The following is a 19,072-nucleotide window of genomic DNA, read 5'->3' on the forward strand; positions in this document are numbered from 1 at the left end:
AAAAATTTTAAAGGTAATCAAACTGCAGTCCTGCGTGGAATCCTATGTGATGTCCTCCAACCTCAAGACCAGACTGTCCCCTCTCCTCCAGCCAGTTGTGGAGAGGTTGGGAAGGAAATGGCAATGATTCTGGATTCCATTTGGTAATGCTCACTTCAAGAGGCTACCAGTGACTTTCTATGTCCTGGGAAAATTGTCCATTCAGGAAAGGGTGGAAGAGAGAGATTTGGGAAGGAGAGGGGGAGTTAATGGGGGGATAAAAGGGATAGCTTGAGTGATGGTAGCAGGTTCCTTGTGGGACGCCATTCATGTTGAAGGAAATGTCTTTATCAAATGTTCTGTCTGAGGCAGTGAGACCCACACCCTTGAACAGTGCAAGGGGATGCATTTGCCAAGCAAGGGAGCACTTTTTTAAATTTTTCATTCTGGCCACTCTTGCTCCCATCCTTACCACCACATCTGCTTGGCTTGGAATTTAAATCTAGGAACCCTGGGTGAAAATTTTCTTGCACCTTTTACATAGTTATTTATGCAAACCCAGAAGAGTAAGAATATTATAGATTTAATCTTCCCCCCACACTCAATCAGTGGCAGTCCCAGTGTAGATAATCATGCAGCCAAGATCCACTCAGGATGACTTTCCCAGAGGGAAAAAATATGCTGGTTTCCTCGGCAATACCAACCCCTCTGGGACAAAGAGAATAAATAAATAAATAAATATAAGGGCTATCACCAGGATTATACTACAATTAAATGTAATGTACAGGGCTTCCCTGGTGGCGCAGTGGTTGAGAATCTGCCTGCCAATGCAGGGGACACGGGTTCGAGCCCTGGTTTGGGAAGATCCCACATGCCGTGGAGCAACTAGGCCCGTGAGCCACAACTACTGAGCCTGCGCGTCTGGAGTCTGTGCCCCGCAACAAGAGAGGCAGCGATAGTGAGAGGCCCGCGCACCGCGATGAAGAGTGGCCCCCGCTTGCCGCAACTAGAGAAAGCCCTCGCACAGAAACGAAGACCCAACACAGCCAAAAATAAATAAATAAATAAATAAAATTTGAAAAAAAAGAAAAAAAAGCAAGGAACATGACTTTAAAAAAATGTAATGTACACTAAATTAAAATGTATTACTTTTATATTCATTTATCAAAATTTTTAAAAATTCAATTTTTTTTTTGTAATTGACGACAGTATATTCAAATATGCTTGGTGTTTGCTATTTATAATTTACTTCTTAGCTTTTTGAGATGATAAATCAATAAATAAAATTTAGTAAAATGAAAAATGAGAAGCAGCCACAAATTATCTAAAAAGGATGTGATTGGCTCACCTACTCCACAATTCTCTGAGTATATGTGATGTCAGGGTGAAAATGCAAGTAGGGAACTCAAAAAACAGAAGAGGGCATTATCTGGGATTTAAAGTCTAGTTCCTGTCTGCTCCCCACCTTTGAGGGCACAAGATTAAAATGTATGAGGTTGAAAGACAAAGCAGATCTAGATTAATGAGAGGGGTGAACAGAGACCCTAAAGTAAACCCAGTTACTGAGCTTCTATGATCTTCTATGCTGATTAAGAGGTTCAGTTATCAACTTTTCCTCACTTACTCTCTAATTTACAAACTAAAACCTGTGATCAATTTTTTCTTAATAATTTTGCAGTCACGCATGGGTTAAATCCATCAGTTTTCTTGTCAGAGACTGAAAATACTGACACTAACTTATCTGAGTAGGAAGAGGAGGGGAAGGGGTGCCCTCTGTGATCGTGACATCCTGAAAATGAGAGCAAGAAGGAAGAAATTTAAAAAAAAAAAAAAAAAAAAAAAAACCTGTAAGGACAGAGCACTAAGAATGGGGAGCCTGAGTGAGACCAGCCAAAAGAAGCATCCTCGCTCCGTCACTACCCCCTTCCTAAACCCTGGCATGCTGGGATAAAGAGTAGGCTTGATTTGGTCTTGCAGAGATGAAAAGCCTTCTGCTCATAGCAAATAGCTAAAGCTCAGAAAACAACCTTATATAAAACTCAAAAAGTCACTCGGCATCCACAGCCTTGATACATTTATTGGCTAGGGACTTTGCTCTGTCATCTTTGAACATATTAACAAACAACAAAAGGTTCCATCCTCTTGTGACTACGGTAACACGAATGCCACGATGATATTCACACATACCTTTGTAGTGTCTGAACACATAAGTCTTCCTGAATACAAATACTCCAGGCCCCGTGGGATGGGAAGAAAATCGACTTTTCAGAGGAGGCTGAGTCATGAGTGAAAAGGAGAACCCATACCTCCAGCCCCCTGGAGGAGTCGGGATTGCCCCGGCACACAGAGCTTTGCACGTAGGACAAAGACACATGCAAATAGTAAAGCTTTTTAGAGTCAAATAAAGAAATACACTTGAAAAAAAAATGACATATATTTATAAAACTGGCCTATGACAGTGGGATTCTGGTCAATAGGAACTAGTTCTGTCTCTCCATTTTCAGTGATCCGCACATACAGGGGGCAGTCTAGATAATGAATTTGGTTAAAGACACAGGATATGATCAGCTTTCTCCCGTTGGTATTAGAAGTTGATTGTCCAATTTGGCTGTTCATTGGGGGCTCAAGTTAATGGAAACTCTTGGGGGTTGGGGGTGGGCTTTCCTTTCAGATCACCTGATGTTAATACTGTCAACGCATTAATCATCCTAATTAATAGTCACCTGTTGGTCTTAGACCTCATTCTCAGAGAAGGCTGAGGGAGCCTCCCTCAGACATGCTTATTCAGGGAGCAGATGGAAAGAGGGCCTGTGTTTGTCCCTTCATTTGGGAGACAAGGGGAGAAGATGGGCCTGAGAGCCTCTTGGAAAGAGGTTGGAGGGAAACTGTAGATAAGGGACTCGTCTGTCACATTGTAGAATGCTATGTGTCCGGACTCATAGTCTAAGAAAACACCAACCTTATGCACTGGCACTCTAACATGTTGGCCTTTCAAAGGTGATGAGACCCAAAGACTATAATCATCTCCAATTTTTAAGCCTATAAGTGAGAAGAGGTCCCCCGGAGGCTTGGGGAGATTCCCCTTTCTGCTCACTGAGTCCTTGCAGATGCCCACCTCCCACTCAGTCTTGTTGCCCACTTCCACCTCCCAGTAGTGTCTCCCGCAGGTGAAGATCTGAGCGCCCAGCACCGTTGCAGACTGGTCAAATCTTTCGGGGTTGTCAGGCAACTGCTGCCGGATTCCTCCATGTCTCACACTTTTCAGATCCTCAGACAAGACAAGATAGGCGTTGGCCGTGGCTGGATCTAGAGTTATATCCGCTGCAAGAGGGAAAAAGAATGAATCCTCATTTGCATTCTAGAAAACGCTCTTAGGTATGTGGAATTGAAATTAAGGTCTTAGTATCTAGTCCTATTTTTTAAAACTTAATTTAGGTGAATGTGGTGGGCACTATCTCTGAGCCCCTTCTTTTAGTGTTTTGCAAAACACAAGAGAGTGAATCTCTAAAAGGAAACCAAAGAGAGTCATGTCAAGAGTGATATTGGATCTCTGATAATGGAATGGAGGTAGTTCTGTTTATAAGACAGTTTTAGAACAAGGAGCTATTTATCCACACAGGTCATATCTTTTGTCATGTGTATTTGCTTTAGCCAAGGTTGGTTATGGTTCTTCAGTTGGGGTGGGAGAGAAATATAGTTATCACTTACTGAACTCCTACTTAGGTGCCAGGCATTTTCTGTACATTATCCCATTTAATTATGGCAAGTATTATTATTGTTTTTCCATTTTTATAAAAGAAAAAACTGAGGTTCATAAAGGTTAGGAAACTGGGCCAAGATTACAAAGTTACTGAGTGTTTGAATAGCAGCTCCTAATCAGCATTTTTCATTACGTCATGCTTAAGTGCAACCTCGTATGAGTTAGTGCAACCACCAGTGACCACTTGATGAAACACATTTTGAACCACTGAGAGACCTCCTCTCCCAGACTCCTGGGAGGAACTTTCATTGATTATCCAGACAAGATTAGGCACCCCATCATGCCATTTCATACTTTTATTTATAGATCAAATCCCAATCACTAATTATCTGTTTAATATCATTCTCCTCAATCTCACTGTAAGTTCTACAGAAGCAAAGGCAAGTCTGTCTTATTCATCATTGTAAGTACACTCAGAGACTGATAGCACAGTACCTACTATAGCACATAGTAGGCACTTCTCAAGTATCTGTTGAGTCCAAAGTCCATTAGGCCTTCTTCTGAAGGTCAGATTGTCAACAAGATAAAAGATGAAAACTAATGCTGACCTCTCTAGATGTTAGCCAGCCTAAATATTTAGAGCATTTTAAAAGAACATTCTTTGAATGTTCCCTCACTGAGATTTAAGAGTTTAAATCAGCTTTTATCCTGACAAGAACAAAGGTAGAAATGCAGAAACCCCTGAGGAGGTATGTGTATGTGTGCATGTGCAAGGCAATGGGATGAACAAAACAACAATGAAAACGAAGGAAGGAGCAGAACTCAGAAAACAAAACCAGATCAAACATCAGTCAAGTCCCAGTGCTTCTGTCTGTTCCAGCAGGGATGGTCTGTGGCCCCCGTTAACTCTGAAAACCCCTGGAGGTGCAAAAAATCAGGCTGACTTACTGCTAAATTTTCTTAGCATATCCCTCATTCCAGTGATGTGGCACAGAGTCAGTTCCGTGGTGATGGCCTCTGGACACTGAAGCAAGAGTGGCTCACTCCTACAGGAGGGCAGAGACAGTCACTCAGTCTCCTCCGCGCAGACCGCATGACCTGCTCCAACTTGAGAATCCAGCTCCTTTTGCCCCAAGAGCATGGACACTCTCATCCCCACTCTGATAACCTATTGCATCAACACCACCCCAGTAACTGAACACAGAATTGAAACCTACCTTTCCAGTATTCCTCTCACATCCTAAGGGTATAAAAGAAAGAAGGTTAGTATTTGTGCACTTTGATCACTAGCAAAGACTGAATCCGTTTTGGATACAGTCCTTTGCAAATTTCACAGAATCCCCTTCCCGTGGCTCTAGAACACCTTGAGTGGGAGAGCATATGGTAGAAAAAACCCCAAACTTCTTCTAGGGGTGAGTTCTTTTGAACGTGAGATGGTTCTCCCAATGACTAGAGATCTCTTTTTCTCATATTGTCACTTTGTTTAGAGAATCTATTGCTGAGAAAGGAGCCAAACTATTGGCCTCATTATCTAATGCCTCCAGGAGGTAGAGATAAGAAAGGAAAGTAGCCCAGTGAGAGCTGAAACTACACCTGTGTACAGTTGGACTGGGTTGTTGGGAAGGCACCAAATTAAATAGCATTCTGTGGAGCCAGTCTAGGAAAGAGACACGAAGCTGGAGACTGGAAGCTGGAACATAGCTTATGTTTAAGAAGGTCCCATAGAATGCAGTAGTAGCCTAGGAAGGCAGTAGAGCAAAGTTGGTGAGGATTTGGGGCTCAGTACACAGTATACCTGGGTTCTATCACCTACTAGCTATTTGACAGGCAAACTATCTAACTGCCATAGGTCTGAATTATTAAATAATTGCTACTATTAACACATTTTGTAGATAACAATCACCTGTTGTAAATATCATACTAGTATTTAACTTCATCAGGTCTTTTTGAGGATGTAATTTAATGTGCCCAACACCTAGTAAATGTTCATTAAACTTAAATTTTTTATTTGGCAAAGCTGAGGTTGCAGCAAGGCAGGCACAAAAAAAAATTGGAGTCATCATTTGACTTGGTTCGGATGTATATTCCTCTGTGTTTTTCCTCCTCTTCAAGACTTTATTTATACTATATAGAACACTCATTCTTTAGGAAAACTTTTTTGGGGGCCAGAACTTAATTTTTCAGGTAAATAAGGAAAAGTTTATTTTGTATGACTTGAAATATGATAGGGGACTACATGTGTTTTTTTCCATGAATTTCTCCAATATTCTTACCTCAAATGACTCTATGATCAAGTTCTGACACATAGACTCTATCTGTCCAATCGTTTTGCTCAGGCTTCGTATTTGCTGGGTCAGCTTGATCTCATTGTCCCTCAGTTTCTTCAGGTTCTCTCTTTCCTCCATTTCCAGTAACTGGAGCTGCAGCTGCTCCTCCTCCTTCAGGAACTGGTGCATTTTTGCATATTCTGACACAACAACCTGTTTACAGGTCTTTGTCTCTTCCTGCCATCACGCGTGTGTGTACACACACACACACACACACAAACAATATAATAAAGTTAGTAACAGAAACACTTATGTAGATTTTTAATCCTTACAAAGTTCAAGAGTTCCATTGTGATAATTCTTGAAACCTGACACATAACACATACAGTCTATTGACTAGCTGGGTGGATAGTTTGATATTTTAGAAGATGTGTGTACTGTAGCTATAGTAGCAAAGAAAACCAAAATTTCTACTCCTAGGAGGCTGTCATTCTATTGGGAACAATGAAAAGTAAACAGTCAAGTAAAAATATGATAGATGGTGATCAGTACCATTATTTTTAAAAAGTAAAGCAAAATAAAGTAAGGTAAAAAATTAGGGGAGGGACTTCCCTGGTGGTGCAGCAGTTAAGACTTCATGCTCCCAATGCAGGGGGCCCAGGTTCGATCCCTCATCAGGGAACTAGATCTCACATGCATGCCGCAGCTAAAAGTTTGCATGCCACAACTAAGGAGCCTGAGAGCTGCAACTAAGGAGCCCGCTGGCTGCAACTAAGGAGCACACGTGCCTCAATTAAGACCCAGTGCAACCAAAGAAATAAAACTTTTTAAAATAAATAAATAAAAAATAAATAAATAGATAAATAAATAGGGTAACTGCTTAGTTCTTTAAAAAAAAATTAGGGGAAAAACATGCATTCATTTATTCAACAAACATTTATTCAATGAAGTAGGCAATGGATCACATACTAGGACTAGAAATGATTATCACAAATACTCCCATGTAAGAACTCAAAGATTATTGGAATAATCAGATACACGCTTATTTTTTAAATATTTAATAAAACATTTAATTCTGTGCTTTGCTAGACAGCTCATTCTAATCTGTGACTAACCTCAAGCTTTTGTTCAGGTGTACTAATCCACACTACTATTTTGCTTTAATTACCCTTTCTGTTTATTTCTTTTTTATCTGCCCTTTTTCCCCCAAAGGATTTGAGATGTTCCTTTTTCTGTCAACTTCCATTCTATGTTATATGTCTATAACTTGTATATTTAATAATTATAATCCGAGCAGAAATAAAGGTAGCCACCATGTGGTATAGGTACACCAAGAAGGGAGAAATAAGCCAGCCTGGGGATGGGAGAATTGAGATGAGTCTTGAGATTCCCAGATGGACAAGCAGAGGTGGGCAGCCCAAAGCAAGGATACTGCATGTTATAGGACTGGGACTGGAAAATTTTGCCATTTTCCCCTTGGTATTTCACAACATGTCCCTTTAGTCCTCCTCATAGAATCACATACAAGATGCAAAAGTGAACCAGATACTGACCTTACACAATATCACTCTCTCCTTCTCATGGGTTAATATAACCTGAGTTTCGTTTTTCTTTTTACGCAAAATATTTAGGATTTCCTGGAGTTTCTCCTGCAATAGAAACAAACTCTGTGACAAATGAGCAGAGCACCAGGTCATGAAGGGGTCTTGAGGACCAGTAACAAGATGACTGAGACTCTAGATCAAAGGGTGAAGCAGAACTCACACCAAATTTGTGGTCTGGTGCCTGGAGATTAGCACCCATGAATGTCACCCATAGAAAATATTATGGGAATTAAGCGATGGAACCTGATTTGTGTTCTAAAATTTATATCAAGCAGCCAATCTTACTTTATGATGCTCCTCAGCCTCATTCGAGAGATTCATTCTGTTTATTCCATGACCTTGGGTTGAGAAATCATTTACACCCTGCACATCATCAGACAACAACTTAGTGGCAGCTAGCATTCTCTCATAGCTGCCTTGGTTGCCCTCACTCTGCAGCACCTGGGATCTGAGCTGCTTGCCGATGCCAGCCAGCCTCCCCAGACGCTCATTGGGCTGGAAATGTGGGATCTCCAAGGTCCTCCAGCACTCAGGACAAGATAAAGGAGTGTTATGTTCCTCCCAGCTTCTCAGGAGACACGCCAGACAAAAGCTGTGCCCACACTCGGTGGTCACTGGGCTGGTGAAATAGTCCAAGCAGATGAAACAGGTCAGTTCCTCCCTGAGATTCTCCATCAAATCTGCTGTAGACATTTTCTCAAAGGACATCAGAGGAAGGTCACGCCTTTATTCTGGGATTAGAAAATCCTCCCTGAGAGTCTATTGTTTTGAGTAACAAGTGGGTAATCAGTTGCTATGTTGTTGTTACATGAAATTCTTATTCTCCTCTGTGACTGATTTCACCAGTTGACACAAAGCCAATTATGACTTAATGTGGAACCTCTGTACACTGGGTTCATCATCAACCCCCCCCAACTTTTAAGGAATCTCATCGTACAAGCAAGCCACATGCTGGATACTGAGGATACTTGTTGCTAACAGTTGTCACTTCAAGAATCGGTTACTCTATATGAATAACACCATGAAACCGTTGAAACACATTGGTTTTATGCTGGAGGTTTGGGTAATTTGGTGTAAGCCAGTACAGAGATTTAAATTATGATGATCTCTGATAATATCTGAATTGGAATCTCCTCCAAATCTTTTAGAAAACTCCACTAATGGAATCTAGTTGAGAAACTGAAGGAAGAAAACTATAATATATATTTCTTCACTCATTAGGCCCTTTTCTTTCTTTGACCAAAGCCTACAAATTTTTTGCTCCTTTATCAGGTACTGTGTCCTTTGATTTAATTTTATTCATCCCCCAAAATGAGAATAATTCCAATGAAGTATTGCCTGACTTTCAATGTACAATGGATTACTAGAGTTATATTTATTGCTCTGCCCTGCAGACCGTGATACTCACCTCTCTGCCACCATAGAAAGCATCAAAAACATCATTGTTGTTGGAAGTTGCCTCAAGGAGCCATTACACTATGGAGTGGATGGAAAAATTGTATTTATCCTATTTTAGGATAAATACAATATTTTAAAAAATTTTATTTATTTATTTCATTTTTGGCTGCGTTGGGTCTTAATTGACAGTGGCTTCTCTTGTTGCCGAGCACGGGCTCTAGGCACACGGGCTTCAGTAGTTGTGGCTCGCGGGCTCTAGAGCACAGGCTCAGTAGCTGTGGCGCACGGGCTTAGTTTCTCCATGGCATGTGGGATCTTCCCAGACCAGGGCTTGAACCAGTGTCCCCTGCATTGGCAGGCGGATTCTTAACCACTGTGCCACCAGGGAAGCCCAGGATAAATATAATTTTGCTCACTTATTTTCATTCTTTGAAAATGTTTAAACTAGGCCTTCTTAAACCTCTTATCACTTCTTACTGGACAGAAATTAAATGTGTAAACATTATTTTTAGACTGACGAAAAAATAAATATATAGTATGCAAACTGTATGCAATGACCTCTGAGATTAGTGCCAAATCCTATAAATTTGCTGTCTTATGCTCATGAGTCCTTTCTTGCCATGGCCCATCCTCCACTCACTGCATGCCAGGAAGTGGAATCTTAAAAACTTCCTCAGAGTCTAACCAGTTCTGTCCTCCCATTAAGTTCATACCTTATTTCTATTTTTCTCCTGTCACTCTCCAGCTTGGCAACCTTCCATGGTTCTCCATTACCTGTGTTATTCCATTAATTCCTTTCTGACTTTCATGGTTCCAACTGATTCTTCTTTCCCACTCATCTCCAGCAGGATGTTGAGTGTTTCTTTATCTTGAACTTTTGTCAAAAGGAGTTTTCTAGCCCGAAATAGTTCTTCCTCCACCTTCCTTCCTCCTAGTCAAAACTCATTTTTCTGAAGTCATTAATGTTTTAATCATACATCCTTTGTGAATGAGTGGGATGAGAATTTTTGCTAGGAAAAGGAAGAACTAGAGCAAAGAGTTATACTAGCTTAAATAGGAAGAGTGGTAGCATCAGTTTGGGGTCATGAAATCTCTACTGTTCAGATTGCTTCTACGCTAGTAACTGGGGGCTTCAAAATATAGTTAGGAGTTAGTCTCAAGTAAGGGTCTTGCAACACACACACACACACACACACACACACACACACACACACACACACACACAAAACCAAAAAACTACACTAACATGAATTGCCATCTCTGGAAAAAGCATTTATGAATTACCACCTACATTCAGTGTGTTATTCCCACACAAACTCAGGAATCTTTAACATTGACCAGAATCATTAGAATAAGCCCTACCATAGAGTTATGGTACATCACAGAGCCTGTATTCCAATTTGGAATGGGGAGACTGGCATGTTCTAAGTTCAAGTCACACTGATCTCTTCCATCCCACTTCCCTCTTCCAAATGAACTCCTTTCATAAACTCAGCACAATAACCATATCTTATTCCTTGCTGACTAGAAGAATTCTTTTGCACGTAGCAAGGGCTCAATTTGTCTGTAAATAAGTTTTAAATGAACAACTAGGAGAACCATATTGTTGTAGAATTACAGTCTTTTACCTAACTGGAAGCTAAGAGATCATATAATCCAACTACCTTCTAAAGATGATGAAGAAACTAAGACAAATAAATTGAGTTGGTTCCCTGAATACTTACTCTATGAGTCAGGCCAGGGCTAGGAAGCTGGGTCTCCTACCTCCTGTCATTCTCTTCTGTCAACAGTACACTGCATCTCACTTGTTGTCTTGTGAGTGGGTGAAAATTTCCAGTTATGTCAATAAAATGAATATGGCTCAAGTGCTTTCAGAAGGAAATTAGAGAGCTATCATTATGGCGTGATCATGTGACAAGCATCTGAAATCACTGACTACACTCGCTATTGGGAATGAAGATTTTTCTTTACCTTCTCTCTGAACACATTGATTAGGCTTAATTCACAGATGAGGACATTTATAGAGTGGGCCAGCCTTCCCAGAATACATTACACCAACCCTCGGGTACTGTACTGCCAGACGTGATTTCTGAGATCAGCAACTCAAATAGCTTTTTCTCTGGCCTGTGTCCTCCTACGGAGGTAACAGTAAGGATACCCCAAGAGGTCCACAGTCACAACTGTCACCAAAATGCAATTAGGGTTGGAACACACAGAAGAGAGGAACCTTAAAGATACAGTGAGGGCCGGGAGTTCCCTGGCGGTCCAATGGTTAGGACTCAGTGCTTTCATTCTGGTGGCCCAGGTTAATCCCTGGTCGGGGAAGAACCCACAAGCCGTGTGGTGCAGGCAAAAAAATATATATATATATATAAATATATATAGTGAGTGCTTATTCATTGATTCATTGATATACATATACATATACATATATATATATACATATATATATATATATATATATATATATATAGTGAGGGCTTATTCATTGGTGAAGGCAGTGGATTAGATAGGGACATAATTTGAAAAATATCTTGCTTGAAAGCCTGGTTTTAAAAAATATGTCTGTCATTTCATATCAGTGTGGAAAAGATAGATTATCCATCCAACAAATGGTTTAGGACTAGTAGGGGTAGCCATCTGGGGAAAAAAAAAAAAAAGTTGGATCTCTACCTAACAGTTTACACCAATGTGTATTCCAGATGTGTGTGTGTGTGTGTGTGTGTGTGTGTGTGTGTGTGTATTTTCCCCATTCTAGTCATGAATTTCTACTCATATTACTTCCCTTTGTATTGCTTTTTTCACCTTATTTACTTATTTTATTTTCGTATGTGTTTTTGTTCTAGATTACCCCACATCTATTTAACAAGTGAGAAGCATATTTGTTAAACATATGGCCAATTATTGCATCCAAAGGATGAAGCACATTGTAAAAGGAGATAATTGGTAACTTAGTAGAAATTTAAAACGGAAGACCTAGAGAAGGCTTTTTAAAGCATGCTTTGGAGTTTAGCCACCACTAAGGAAAAAATGAAGCTAAAATAACTAAAAATTAAATATTTCTATATAGCAAAGTAATAAAATAACCAAATAAATGTTTGAAAATTACAATCTAGGAAAGAGAGTTTGGAACACATGTGTCAAATACCTTAAATTATGAGGAGGTCATCAAAAAAGTATACTTAAAAATAGTAGCTCTTCTTATTACTATATAGCCATTTAAAAGTAACAGATCTATTTATATACACTGACATGACATGACATCCATTGAATGATATTAAGGGGGAAATACATTTTTACTCCCCCAAATAGTTTACGTATAAACAATAAAAATTAGGTTATATATGTATTTTTTCCTACAAAAATGAGGCCGTGCTATAGAGGTTGATAGTGTATCTGTATACACAAAGGCATAGAAAAAATATGGAATTTCATGGATATGACACCAAAAGCACAGACAACAAAAGCAAAAATAGACAAGTGGGACTACATTAAACTGAAAAGCTTCTATACTACAAAGGGAACAATTAACAGAGTAAAAAGGCAACCAACAGAATATGAGAAAATATTTGCAAACCATGTATCAGATAAGAGGTTAATTTCCAAAATATATAAGGAAATCTTACAACTCAACAGCAGAGAAACAACAACAAAATACCACAAAACTAATAACCCAATTAAAACATGGGCTAAAGACTTGAATAGACATTTCTCTAAAAAAGACACACCAAAGACTAACAGGTATGTGTATAAAAAGATGCTCAATGTCACTAATTACCAGGGAAATACACAACAAAACTACAATGAGATATCACTTCACAGTTGTCAGGAAGACCATTATATAAAAAAAAATGTTGGTGATGATGTGGAAACATTGGAACCCTTGTACACTGTCAGTGGGAACACAAAACTTTCCATACTATGCAGGAAAATAGTATGGAGGTTCCTCAAAATACTAAAAATAGAACTACCATACGATCCAGCAAACCCACTTCTGGGTATTTATCTAAAAGAATTGAACTCAGGATCTTGAAGAGGTATTAGCACTCCAGTGTTCATTGCAGCACTATTCACAAAAGCTTAGATGTGGAAACAACCTAAATGTCCATTGATGGATGAAAAGGAAAAGAAAATGTGGTATATACACACAATGGAATTATTCAGCCTTTAAAAAGAAGGAAATCCTGCCATGCATGACAAAATGGGTGGGCCTTGAGGACATTATACTAAATGAAATAAGCCAGTCACAAAAAGACAAATACTGGATATTCTACTTATATGAAGTATCCAAAATAGTCAAGTGCACAGAATCTGAAAGAAGGGTGGTTGTTAGGAGCTGGGGCAGGTAGGATGGGAAGTTGCTAATCAAGAGTCATAAAATCTCAGTTATGCAAGATAAATAAAATTGAAAAAGAAAGAACGAAAAAGTATGAAAAGATACACACCAAACTGGTAGACTTTGGTATGGTGAAATTGGAGCATTGGAAGGAATCACTTTTACTTCTTTGTATATGAAAATAGACTTAATTTTTTTAAATCATTTAATGTATTTTCAGCATTTTTCCAGGAGAGAAATATTGGGGAATGGGGTAGGGTGTGGCTTCGAGTAAGCCAATTAATGAGGCAGTTTCCTTCAGGTTGAAGGATAAAATCATCTCAGAGGATTGGTTTTGTAATAGGGAAGAACCTTTGTATTCTATTACAAGTTAATCACTAAATGGATGTTGCCTATTAGCTTCAATTATACGTAATGGCACATCTCTGGGAGCCCCGCCTCCCAGGTAAAGAGCATTAAGCTAAAATACCTTTGTTTAGCTCACAGGAAACATCCTGACAGGCCCACCTGTGAATGACTGCAAGGAGGAAGAAACTAACACATCCCCTCAGGAGGCTGACAGGAACCTGGAAATGTTTGACTTTACTTTCTCCTCTTTTAGTATAAAAGAAGCCTGAATTCTAACTCAGGCAGGATGGTTCTTTGGGACAGGAGTCTACCATCTTCTTGGTCTTCCGGCTTTCTGAATAAGGTTGTTATTCCTTGCCCTGACAACTCATCTCTCAATTTATTGGCCTGCTGTGCAGCGAGCAGTACGAGCTTGGACTTGGTAACAGTTTCACTCATGATATAATAGAACTTTTTTAATGGTTTGTGATTTCAATGCAACTTTTATTTATTTAACTAACAGGTATTGAACCCCTATTATACTAAGATCCTGCAAGCCACGTGGCACTGCCAAAAAGAAAAAGAGTGGTAGAATTTAAATTCATTGGCTGCTGTGGCATTTTCATAGAGGAAATATTTCATTCTGGCTGGAAAATCAGGGAAAAATTCATTTGATCTGTACCTTTAAACTAAAGGCCTAAGTACATTTCAAACAAAGGAATAAGCTACTATTTAGAAGTGAGAAAACTCTGAGGATATTTGAAGAATAAAATACAGGATATGACAGTGGGTCAAAATATTACAATAACAAAAAATCTAGATTGTAACATTCTTTTTATCCAAGAAATATTAAAAGACCCAATTCAGCTTAGAATAACCTTTGTTATTCTTTCTAGGTAGCACAGACAACACCTGGAGGGCAGATCAGAGGGGAGGGTCCTGGCGTTATAAATTCATACTCAAAAGTTGTAACCCAGCGGCTCCTGCTGAGTTGCCAAGGTCGGTGGTTGAGAGTTGCCTTCCAGAGCTCTGACAATTTACACATCTTATATGAGAATTTAAGGTGAGGTGTTTTGTTTGTTTTTCTGGAGAATAAACCCTTTATTTGTTCATCCCTTTGCATTAAGAAAAGTTAATTGTTGAAAATGTATTTCCATGCTTCATGCTGGATGCTTTATGTACTTTATCTTCTAAAGAGATAAAAAGGGAAGCCGAGGAAAAGAAAAAAAATGTATGAGTTGGGAAGCCTGACCAGGAAACTTTTTTAAAGCAGTTCAAACAAATAGTGAAAAATAAGAATAAAAAGACATGGTCTAAATTTAGGATGGACTATTAAGAAAAAGGAGTTATAGTGTAACTTTCCCCTTTTTAATAGGGAGTATGGGACTTGAGATTATTACAAATAATTTTGAGTTACTACCCAGGTAAACAGTATTTAATATCAGTAAAGGATAATGCTAGATTAAAAAAAAAAACAAACCTTGAGTACAAGGGTCACTTGTGTCTTGCTTCTATCATATGACACCCTTTATGAGATGCCTATCACTTAATTCTGCAGGAATTATTAAATATCTTCATGTTCCAGGTGGTGTACTATACCCAGTAAATTAGAAAAATAATTATCCCACAGTATACAAATATTTTATAGGTAAGGAAACAGATGCTTATGTGTATACATGTTGCTTCCTCATCTTTAATGGGAAAGTCTGCTTTTTGCTTTTCTCAAGGAAATCTTAGCATTTATTCCTAAGATTCTCTCACCATAAAACAGTATCTTAGAGGAACAAGAGCACGAGACTAGCTAGTACAAAAAGAGAACTCTGGCACTGTACCAAGCACCATTCTCAACACTTTTATATATTTACTTACTTAATCCTCTCAACGGCCCTAGAAGATAGATATGAGTTCTATCCTCACTTACAGGTGAGAAAACAAACCCTAGTTATGAACCTTGCCCTAGATCCACAGAGGTGGCCTAACTTCAGTGTCCATGCTATTACCCACAGAGCTATACTGCCATTTCCACAGGACTGAATGAGGCACAAACATTAAACTCAAGGGGTTTACAACTGTGACCAAAAACAGGTTTGCTGGTTATGCAAGGATCCAGTCAAGTCAAGCCCTGAAGGTCGATGGGGTAAGTGTCTCCCCCTCCAACTACCCAGTGGTAATTGGTGCCAGATACTGCAGGTGGCGCTCCTCCCGTGTTTATGTATTGTCTGCAGCCAACGATGTCAAGGTCTTAAGAGAGCACTTCTAGGTAAGTTTGTGACACAGCTTCTTAAGAGAGCCCATGGAATCTCTTGAGAAAAAACAAATTGTCACTTTCTTCACCACCCTTGCCCTTTCTTGGACATTGAGGTACGAAAGGTCTAAGAAAATACCTGTTGGGCTAGGGTGCCAATTATAGTTGGAGAGAACCCTAGAGAAGAACGGGGGTCTTAGGCATAGCTGGGAATTCATGAATTGTAGCAATTCATGCCAATAATCAGGTACTGTGTGAGTGTGCTTGGGGAAAATTGCTGCAAGTATAAGAACTAAATGCTAAATGCCTTTAAGGAGCTGTGACACGAGGGACCAGGCAATATTGTTCTGATCATGATTGAAACTAAGGGAAGTTTAAACAAACAAGCAAACAAAAAGGACTTTTAGGAATACTTGGGGAAGAGCACCCCCAAAAGGTTGAACTCTGCTGGCAGAGCAACTGGGGATGCAAAGCACGTTTTATGGTCACACGTTAGGCTAGGACATTGAGGTTTCATATATGCCACCTTCTGGATGCCCCAGAATGCCTCTTTTTTAAACCCTTTCAGTCTTTAGAGTTGTAGTTCTCAAACTTAGTTGTATGTGTTCACCTGATAAGTTAAATAATACCTGAAGCCTATGGCCTACCTCCAGAGGTTCTGATTAGATTGGTTTAGTGCCCTACTTGGAAGAGTATGTCTCAGCATCACCTGGAACTTTTTGGAAGTGTAAACTCTTGAGCCCCGCCCCAGACCTACTGAATCAAAACCTCTGGGGTGGGGCCCAGCAATCTGTGCTTTAACCAGATCTCCTGGTGACTCTGATGTACTCTAAAGCTTGGAGGCCACTGATTTAGGCATCACGATTGTTAGAGCTCTTCAGAAGACTCTAATATGCAATGAAATTTGAGGACCAGGAATTCAACGAACAAAACTACTTTGTAAGACTAGGTTCCGCCGCAGTGCAGGCTGGTCCCTTGGTCATGTTTTCATCCTGTCTTTACCGAAACCATCTGTCTCCCTCCTCCTCTTAGAAACAAGAGTTTCCAGCAGGAATGTGGATGGATAATAACATTCTGAGAGAGGTCTAAGGTAGAGGAATTAAAGTCCCACACAACTTCTTAATGGGGTAAGAATGGCAAGTAAAGCCAATTTTTTTTTTTTAATAAATTTATTTATTTATTTTTGGCTGAGTTGGGTCTTCGTTGCTGCACGCGGGCTTTCTCTAGTTGCGGCGAGCAGGGGCTACTCTTTGTTGTGGTGCGCAGGCTTCTCATTGCGGTGGCTTCTCTTGTTGTGGAGCTCAGGCTCTAGGCGTGCGGGCTTCGGTAGTTGGGGCTCATGGGCTCAGTAGTTGTGGCTCGCGGGCTCTAGAGCACAGGCTCAGTAGTTGTGGTGCACGGGCTTAGTTGTTCCATGACATGTGGGATCTTCCCGGACCAGGGCTCGAACCAGTGTCCCCTGCATTGGCAGGCGGACTCTCAACCACTGTGCCACCAGGGAAGCCCTAAGCCAATATTTTATAGTAACTATAAATGGAGTATAACCTTTAAAAGTTGTGAATCATTATATTGTACACCTATAACTTATATAATATTGTACCTCAACTATACTTCAATTTTTAAAAGTGAAAAAAAGTGGGGAAAAAAGGTAGCATTACGTGACTGAGAAGATGAAGAATGTGATTGTGAGCTGATTCTGAAGACAAATCTCTGATCTTTCAAAAGACCAGGTTAAAATGAAATTCTTTTTCTTCTTGATCCTTCTCTGCCTCCCTGAAAAGGACAATGGCTGCTTCAGATGTACCAGATCTCATGGAAGAGCTTACTTGTTCTATCTGTTTATACTATTTGAACAAACCACTTGCAGTTGAACGTGGACACAAGTCTTGCTGTGATTGCCTCTTAAGAAATTGGAAGGGAAGCCCTGGTAACAGCACCTGCCTTAAGTGCAAAGAAATTTACAAGGTGAGAGATCCAAGGTGTAACCTGCAGCTGGGGATGATGGCTGAGATAGCAAAGTCTTCACATGATGGACTGAAAGACTAGCATATGTGAGATATACCACGAAAAACTGAAGAGGTTCTGTGAGATAGATCAGATGCCCTTTTGTGAGATTGTAATAACAAAGAACCTTTGTATTCTATTAGAAGTTAATCACTAACGGGATGTTGCCTATAAGCTTAAATTATACATAATGGCCCATCTCTGGGAACCCTGCTTCCCAGATAATAATGAGTATTAAGCTAAGATACCTTTGTTTAGCTCACGGGAAACATCCTGAGCAGACCCACCTGTGAATGACTTCAGGGAGGAAGAAATTAACACATCCCCTCTGAAGGCTGATGGGAACCAGGAAGTGTTTGACGTTACTCCCTCCCCTTTTAGTATAAAAGGAACCTGAATTCTAACTCAGGCAGGATGGTTCTCTGGGGGCATGAGCCCACCATCTTCTCGGTCTGCTGGCCTTCTAAATAAGGTTGTTATTCCTTGCCTCAACAGCTCATCTCTCAATTACTGGCCTGTCGTGCAGCGAGCAGTACGAGCTTAGGCTCGGTAACAAGATCTGTTTTCTGTCTTGAGAAAACAAGCCTCACAGTGTTTACCATTAAGAAGGCAAAAATTTTCAAGGCAAAATTGTCTTCCAGATTTTAGGGATTCATTCTCAATCATTCTTTCCTCTTTAAATACCTTGGGTCTTCAAAGTGATACATATTTAAATCATTTTTCCATCCCTGACCTGTCAACTGTGGAGATTTGGGAGCCCCAAAGACCCCATTTTGAATGGGAATAATTAATGTTCACTTTATAACTCATGCCTAAGTTTGTGTTATAACTTCTATCTTATAGATCTAGCATAGCAACCTCCAAGAGGAGTTAATAGTGATCTTTCCTTTTCAGAATGAGGTCCAAGAAGTCCTGGATTTTCTACGCAAGGCATTAGAGTCTCATGAGAGGGACCTTCCTTAGAAGAGAAAAATGAACACGTACGTATACCTGGCAGTCTGCTGAATAAGGATGACCACAAGATCAAGGAGTCTTCAGTGAGTCCAGGCTCGTAGGTTGTAGCTCCACGTTTTACCACAGCATACAAACACCAGTTTGTTCAAATGTGAGGACCTAGAGTGTACCACAAGGCTGAAAAATAAGTTATCCCCGCAAAGAAGCTAGCACATGAAGAAACCAGAAAAGTATCAATAATTGGACAGTCATGATCTA

General features: G+C 39.9%; 1 protein-coding gene across 1 annotated transcript; it reads right to left on the bottom strand.

The window, feature by feature from the left end:
* Window positions 1-468: 468 nt before the first annotated feature.
* On the bottom strand, window positions 469-10,127 carry TRIML1 (tripartite motif family like 1). Its single transcript, XM_082444562.1, has 6 exons — window positions 7,836-10,127; window positions 7,500-7,595; window positions 5,953-6,183; window positions 4,897-4,919; window positions 4,628-4,725; window positions 469-3,300 (listed from the first exon to the last, which is right to left on the bottom strand). The coding sequence occupies exons 1-6, from the start codon at window positions 8,256-8,258 to the stop codon at window positions 2,750-2,752; spliced, it is 1,422 nt and encodes a 473-aa protein (XP_082300688.1). The 5' UTR covers window positions 8,259-10,127; the 3' UTR covers window positions 469-2,749.
* Window positions 10,128-19,072: the final 8,945 nt, after the last annotated feature.

Source organism: Balaenoptera physalus (genome assembly GCF_965194825.1).
Source record: "Balaenoptera physalus genome assembly, chromosome: 21".
Lineage (NCBI taxonomy): Eukaryota > Metazoa > Chordata > Mammalia > Artiodactyla > Balaenopteridae > Balaenoptera > Balaenoptera physalus.